This window comes from Poromitra crassiceps (genome assembly GCF_964638095.1).
Source record: "Poromitra crassiceps genome assembly, chromosome: 16".
In the NCBI taxonomy this organism is placed as follows: domain Eukaryota; kingdom Metazoa; phylum Chordata; class Actinopteri; order Beryciformes; family Melamphaidae; genus Poromitra; species Poromitra crassiceps.
Window position 1 is genome coordinate 7,081,666 of NC_139645.1, and position 7,868 is coordinate 7,089,533.

A 7,868-nucleotide genomic window follows, 5' to 3' on the forward strand; every position below is an offset into this window, starting at 1 on the left:
GTGTATAAGAACAGGTGGATGCAAACCCCACGTATAGAAGGTTGGTAGGTTTATTTCTTGTGGGCATTGTGAAAATAATGGAGAATGTAATTTCTCTGGATTATAGCTTGGATGGACACAGACATATTGAGTTGGTCAGCAGGTGAATCCTGCTCATTGAGACTTTTCCACGGTTTTGATTTTGCCAGACTCAAATCAATCACCCACAATTTCACCGTTCAAAATGTCAACATCTCACAGTGGAGGAGACCACAAGCAAGACACCAAACCGGTGTAAACACACCGCCCCACTCTTCAGTCAGTGGCCTAAAAGGGCCTAAAAGGGCAAACTAGGAAAGATAGCTGGAAAGAAACGGGTCAAAGATTGTGGGAGTGAGCGAGGAGAGAGAGAAACCTTAAAGTTGCAGCACGACTCAACCTCAGCCTCTGCTCTGGAATGTAGGAAGTCATACGCTCTGTAATTACGTCTAGGCCCGCCTCTCCTCGTCTCCCATTGGCCAGAGCAGAGCCCACAGACCACGATCCCAGCCAATGGCCGGCGCTCCTTTTTAGCAGAGAGGAATCCGTGCCAGACAGTCGCTGTAAAAGCTCAGAGGCCGGGGTGAAGGGGAAGAGAGAATAGTTGTGGTAGTGACTGAAAAGGACGATCGGTTCCAGCAGCCCCCCCCCCCCCCACCACCTCCTCCCTCTCTGCACCCTCCTCTCCCCCCCTCCCTCTCTGCACCCTCCTCTCCCCCCCTCCCTCTCTGCACCCTCCTCTCCCCCTCTCCCTCTCTGCACCCTCCTCTCCCTCTCTGCACCCTCCTCTCCCCCCCTCCCTCTCTGCACCCTCCTCTCCCCCCCTCCCTCTCTGCACCCTCCTCTCCCCCCCTCCCTCTCTGCACCCTCCTCTCCCCCTCTCCCTCTCTGCACCCTCCTCTCCCTCTCTGCACCCTCCTCTCCCTCCTCTCCCTCTCTGAAACGTAAGGAGAAGAAGGCCTCACCACTCAGGGTGCTGCTGTGGTCCTACAGTGTGAAAAATCAGGATGGCACATTCTCCGAGCCCAACCATGCGCTTAATCCGTATCAGCAGCGTGTGTGCGCATGTATGTGTGTGTGTGTGTGTGTGTGTGTGTGTGTGTGTTTTTATACGCAAGTGAATTCGGTTGAGAGAGACAGAGAGATGTGTGAGAGTGATGCGAGTTTATCATTTAGCACAAGTCTGTTCACAAAGTGTCAGTCTCATCATGTGTGTTCACTTGTGATTTTCCTAGACTGTTTAGCCCAGTGGTTCTCAAATTTTTTCACATGAAGGACCCCGAAACTGACAAGATTAGACCACGGACCCCCATTTGATAGGATTTTGTCCCACGGTCCCCCATATGATAATAAGATTGATGCTTTTAGATGTTTTATTACAGAAAGTGTATAAAACCCATGACAGAAATAGTCATTGTGTTACTTATGAATGGAATTATAGTGAAAATAAATTACCCCACTTTTGGCTGGGGACCCCCTGGAACCCCCTCAAGGACCCCTGGGGGTCCCCAGACCCTCATTTGAGAACAACTGGCTTAGTGTTTACAGCCAGATGAAAGCTGTGAACTTAGCCTTTTTTTTTAAGGAACATTATTCGAATATTTCTATTTTTTTGTTTGACATCACACACCTAACATTAATGAGATGTTGCATACGTGAGCCATATCGTGATATAAATATTGATACTGAAGGAAATCTTTGTGATTGTCGTGATATTTCACCCAGATCGCCCAGCCTTCGTCTTGTTGCTGTGCGTTTCCTACGTTGTAATATTTGGATGTGGTTGACTGACTTCCATCTGGTCTACACTAGTGATATTCTGCGAGAGTGCCCGAGAAACCATAATCAATTAGAACAGTTATGTGAGGAAAATATGGAATATTATTGGATATTATTAGAAGTGTAATACATCCATCCACATGAATGTGTAGTGACAATAAAACTGAACTTGTTCTTTCTTGTTGTTATAGCGTTCTCCTTAAGTTAAGGACTGTAAAACAGAACTTCTTTTAACTAACAAGTTTCAATGTTACTATGTCATTGTCCAATTTCAATTGTAGGAGTTTGCTGCACTGACCAAGGAGGTGAACGTGTGTCGGGAGCATCTACTGGAGAAGGAGGAGGAGATTGCTGAGCTGAAGGCAGAGAGGAACAACACAAGGGTAAATAGAACACGCACATGTGCGCACACACACACACACACACACACACACACACACACACACACACACACACACACACACACGCACACACACGTCTGCATACAGTTAGTCTCTCACTAGCACAACAAATAAGGATTTTGTCTTTTTAAGCAGGACACAATCTCCACGGCTCCTCTGTGTTTGTGTTTGTTTTGGTGCAGATAGTTGTCATGACACTAGCCGACAAATGAATCGCACGTCTTATCCTATGATCCAAGCCAGTCCCAAGTTATTGGCGCTTCAGTTGCAGCATCATCAGGATATCTGACAATGACTTGCATATTACAGTCAGCTGTGTGGTTTTTACTTCACAGACCGAACACGGTCGGCCAGTGAATATAATTGGTTTATCATGTGAGATCGTTGATTTGAAAATCCAGGCTTGGACTTACCAGGATACACAATGGGGGAGAGGGGGGGAGGTGTGTGTGTGTGCGTGTGCGTGCGTGTGTGTGTGTGTGTGTGTGTGTGTGTGTGTGTGGGAATAAGGAAGGATTAAGGGCAAACATGGCTTCTCTGCTCAATACATAGATGGGTTCTAGTTGAACTCATCCAGGTTGAGGTTTATATATATATATAGTGGGTCTGTATGTATCAGTATACCTTGTTACTGGGTTACACTCTGTACAGGACGGGTATCACCTGACCTGGACCCACGCACTCGTTAAGTTAAGTTATCCTTTATTTATCCTCATGGGGAAATTCATCCTCTGCATTTGACCCATCCTCTACTAGGAACCTTCCTAGAAAAATCCAGGCGGCCCAAAGCCAAATCCGAGCCCTGGCTAAATGAGACCACTCGCTCTTCCAGACGCGAGTGCCGTAGAGCTGAACGAAAATGGAAATTAGACAATTTACATGTGTCCTTTCAAATCTTTAAGGAATGTTGGCGTCACTACCAAGCTACTGTACGAGAGTCCAGAAGAAAATACTTTGCTGATGTTGTCATATCCAACTGTCACAAACCCCGTGTGTTGTTTAAAACTATTAACACCGTTCTAAATGCACCACAGACTGCCTGCATTGAGGCCTCCCCAACTGTCTGTGAAAACTTTTTGCATTTTTTCATTAACAAAGTATCTTCTGCTAGGGCTGTCATTTCACCACCTGCGCTCGACCCCTCAGTGCTTGTTCCCTGTGATGCTGTCTTTGAGACGTTTACACCTGTGACCCTATCTGGCCTGCAGGAGCTAGTAAATAAACTGAAGCCCTCAGGATCCCCCAAAGATGCTGTCCCTCCACGCCTTTTTAAGGAAGTGTTTCCCACTGTTGGGCCATCTGTGGTTGAGATTATAAATAGTAGCCTCTCCTCAGGTGTGGTACCTGCAAATTTAAAACATGCAGTTGTGCAGCCACTGATTAAAAAGCCGAGCCTGGATCCTGCACCTTTATCCAACTACAGGCCTATCTCTAAGCTCCCCTTTATCTCAAAAATCCTTGAGAAAACAGTGTACAATCAGCTAACGGCCTTTTTAAATGAACATAACATCCTTGAAGTTTTCCAATCCGGTTTTAAATCTCTCCACAGTACTGAATCTGCGCTTTTAAGAGTTTTTAATGATATCTTTTTAGCTACCGATTCTGGTGACTGCGTTGTCCTTGTGCTTTTAGATTTAACAGCTGCCTTTGATACAGTGGACCATGAAATCCTGATTTCCCGCCTGGAGCAGTGGGTGGGCATCAAGGGCATAGCCCTGGACTGGTTCAAGTCCTACCTGGCAGACCGATCCTTTTGTGTAAGCCTTGAAGACTTTGTGTCTTCCACTGCCCCTCTCCTGTATGGGGTCCCACAGGGCTCAATACTAGGCGCTGTCCTTTTTTCGCTCTATCTCCTGCCGCTAGGTTCTATACTCAGGAAGCATGGAATTGCCTTCCATTGCTATGCAGACGACAGTCAGATATATGTCCCCCTAAAGAAATCTGACTCCTTCTCCATCCAGCCACTGCTCAAATGTCTGGAAGACATCAAAGCTTGGATGGCTTTAAACTTTTTAAATTTCAATGACAAAAAAACAGAGGTCATGGTGTTCGGTGGCTCCTCGGTGACCCCCCTGGTTGAGTTAGGTCCCTTGGCCCAGTACGTTAAACCCATCGTAAAAAACCTAGGGATCAAAATTGATTATGAATTAAAACTGGATAGCCAGATTAAGGCAGTGGTTAAATCCAGCTTTTTTCAGCTAAGACAGCTTGCCAAAATAAAACCCATGCTCCAGAGGCAGCATTTTGAGGCTGTCATCCATGCCTTTGTCACCACCCGGCTGGACTACTGTAACGCACTTTATGTTGGGGTTAGTGGATCTTCCGTGGCTCGCCTCCAGCTTGTACAGAACGCCGCTGCGCGTCTTTTAACTGGCACACGGAAGCACGAGCACATTTCCCCCATTTTAGCATCACTCCACTGGCTGCCCGTGCATTTTAGAATTCATTTTAAAGTTCTTTTATTTGCTTTTAAAGCCCTAAACGGCCTCGCCCCCCCCTACCTCTCTGAGCTGCTGCACGTTCATGCACCTTCCCGCTCCCTCAGGTCAGCTGACCAGCTGCTCCTGGCAGTGCCTAAAACCAGGCGTAAACTCAGAGGGGATCGCGCTTTCTCTGCAGTGGCTCCGAAACTGTGGAATGCCCTACCGCTGCAGATTAGGCAGGCCTCCTCACTGTCCCACTTTAAAGGCCTCCTCAAAACGCACTTTTACTCCTTGGCCTTCGCTGCCATGTAGGATGCTGATTTTATGACCCATGAGTTGCTTTTATATTTTGTCTTTGTTTTTGTTTTGTTTTTTTATGCATTTTATTGACTTTGCTTTTATATATTTTACGCAATGTCTTTTATTATGTTTTATTCATTTTATTCATTTTAGTATTTTTGATTCATTTTATTTCATTTTATTCATTTTACTCATTTTATTCTTTTTATTCTTTTTATTCATTTTATCATTTTATTCATTTTATCTGATTTAATTGATTTATTGTTTTTAGCTGATTGCTCTTCAGTACCCTGTACAGCACTTTGGTCCTCCTCTGGTTGTTTTAAAGCGCTTTATAAATAAAGTTGGATTGGATTGGATTGGATAGAACTAGGAGCAGTGTGCAGCCACAGTGCAGCGCCCGGGGACCAACTCCAGTTCTTTCGACAGTGCCTTGATCAGGGGGCACTGACAGGAGTATGAACCCTAACATACATGTCTTTGATGGTGGGAGGAAACCGGAGCACCCGGAGAAAACCCACACGAACATGGGGAGAACATGCAAACTCCACACAGAAAGGACCTGGGAGGGGCCGCGGTTCGAACCCGGGACCTTCTTACTGTGAGGCAACAGTGCTAACCACTGAGCCACCGTGCCGTCTCGAGGCATATTCATGCAAAAACAACAGATCTCCCAACGACAAGAACACATCACAGATCTTTCCACAGCTTCGTAAAAGCTCTACATTTTCTATAGAAAAGCACACATGTTTTGTAGTGCTTTGGATAAGTTCCAATGGCATCGTACACAACATCTATCACTGTCCTGTAGCGCTGGATAGACGGTGAGGATCATGTTCCGTGCTTGTGTGCGGTTGTCTGCTTTCCCCCTCGCCACAAGCCTTTGAGCCTCGACATTGATGTATAGGTTTCTAACAGTGTCTATTGTGTGTGCAGCTCCTGTTGGAGCACCTGGAGTGCCTGGTGTCTCGCCACGAGCGCAGTCTGAGGATGACGGTGGTGAAGAGGCAGGCCCAGTCGCCGGCAGGCGTCTCCAGCGAGGTGGAGGTCCTCAAAGCCCTCAAGTCGCTCTTCGAACACCACAAAGCCCTCGATGAGAAGGTACGCCATTTGTCGATTTGGGGAGATCGGCGGGAGTGGTTGAGCGGAAGCGGGTGAAGTAGATGTGCGTGTTTGTGCACATATGAACGGGTGTGTTGTTGGGAGATGTTTTCAATTTGCATGGCAAAGCCACAGAAAAGATGTGGAGATAATATTGTCAGGCTGTAGTTGTTTTCCACCATCACGTTGATTCATCTATTTTTCATGTGTTCCAGGTCAGGGAGAGGCTGCGTGTGGCCTTGGAACGATGCAGCACATTGGAAGAGCAGCTCACCATCTCGCATAAAGAAGTAAGCAGTCACTACAGTGCCCTCACACACATGGACACACACATACACATAAGGGCATACATTTGCGGTGTGGTGAGAATTTAGAGTTGTTGTAATACCTCCCCCAAAGACATAGGGGGCACTATCTGCAGTAAGATGCTCTAATCTAGGACTTCCTGTTTTAGGTAATATAGACGTCTGAATGGTGTGATTCTGGGTCAGTCCCCTAAGACAGAGGTTCTCAAATGTTTTATATATTTTATATATATATATATACTGTATATATATATATATATCGCTGCTGTCGTTCCAGGACCTTGTATCTCCAAAACAGAAACTTTTCAGGAAGTAAAAAAAACCTGTTTGCTCTTAAACTACTGAACCAAATGTCGTCAAAGTTGGCACATGTCTTAATTATAGTTAGTTTCCCGCTGAATGTGTCATTACTTTATAAATATCTGACCTGGATAAGCTCAAATGATGTTGTTTATATTATCAGTCCGACTTGGAAGTGCTTTCTCATGGCCAGTCAAGCGGGAGGCAGCCGCATCCTCATGCACGAGCCCCCAAGCTCCAGGCCGCGGGCGCGCGCGTAGGAGCAGCAGGATTGCCCCTCGCCTCTCATGGCCGATTTGGGGCTTTCGCATGGGGTGAGAAATAGTCTGACATAACGTAACGTAAACGTTACTTTATTCTCGTCAGAAAGCACTCCGATTTGCATGTTAAAACAAGTTTGCAGCCTAGGAATAACTGGAAAACATTTGATTGATATATTAACGTCAGAGGAAGCCAGGATGAGTCAAAACGATATGAGAAATACACAGCGCGTCTGCCGTGTGTCTTTTCCGGGTTTAGTGTCCTGCGTGGGGGGGTACACACGGAGGTAGGGGGGGAATTTCGAGGTTTGACTGACAGATTGAGGGCGAATGGCGTTACGAGATTTACTCCCAAGCTCGTTTTAATGCTTTTCCATTGGTTGCATTTGTTAAAAACCACACAGAGACGTGAAGGGTGACCAATGGCATTGATTCATGACAAAAAGTAAGAAAGTGAAAAAAGTGACATTCGAGGTCCTGGCCCGACACCGACGATATATATATTGTTAAAATAGTAATTTTACCACAGCGGATAGTTGACTGCAAAGGAGAAATAACTGAATAGAATGAGAGGAAATTCTTTGATCCGGTCCAATCGTAGCACGCCCACATGCACAGAATCTCAGGCTCACACACACACATGCCTGCACACCGGGGATGTCATGATTATCCAGTTTGAATCGGCGAAAGCGGACCGAGTCCTGACTGATTTAAACGTGCGGTACCAGCTCCAAGTTGGTTGATTTCTCTGTTAATTTATTTCTTTTGTATCTTTTTTTTTTCCTCTGTCTCATTGGGCTTCGACAAAGGCCACCTTCCCTTTGTGAATGTGGCTGTAGTTTATGCTGCCTTCACTTGAAGTGGGAAACATTCGCTGGAACGACTCGACCGCTCAATGGAACGACTCAGAAGTGTCCATGCATTCAAACTCCTTTTGAAGCAGTCAAAATACAGGCTTTTTCATACTAAAACATGCACTTA

General features: G+C 45.9%; 1 protein-coding gene across 1 annotated transcript in view; it reads left to right on the forward strand.

Moving 5' to 3' along the window:
* ppfia1 (PTPRF interacting protein alpha 1) overlaps positions 1–7,868 on the forward strand; it is a 61,432-nt gene that overhangs the window by 21,881 nt on the left and 31,683 nt on the right. The window contains exons 3-5 of the mRNA XM_083652905.1: positions 2,079–2,180; positions 5,858–6,022; positions 6,238–6,312. Of these exons, the coding sequence (XP_083509031.1) occupies positions 2,079–2,180; positions 5,858–6,022; positions 6,238–6,312 (342 nt within the window). The remainder of the gene's footprint in view (positions 1–2,078; positions 2,181–5,857; positions 6,023–6,237; positions 6,313–7,868) is intronic.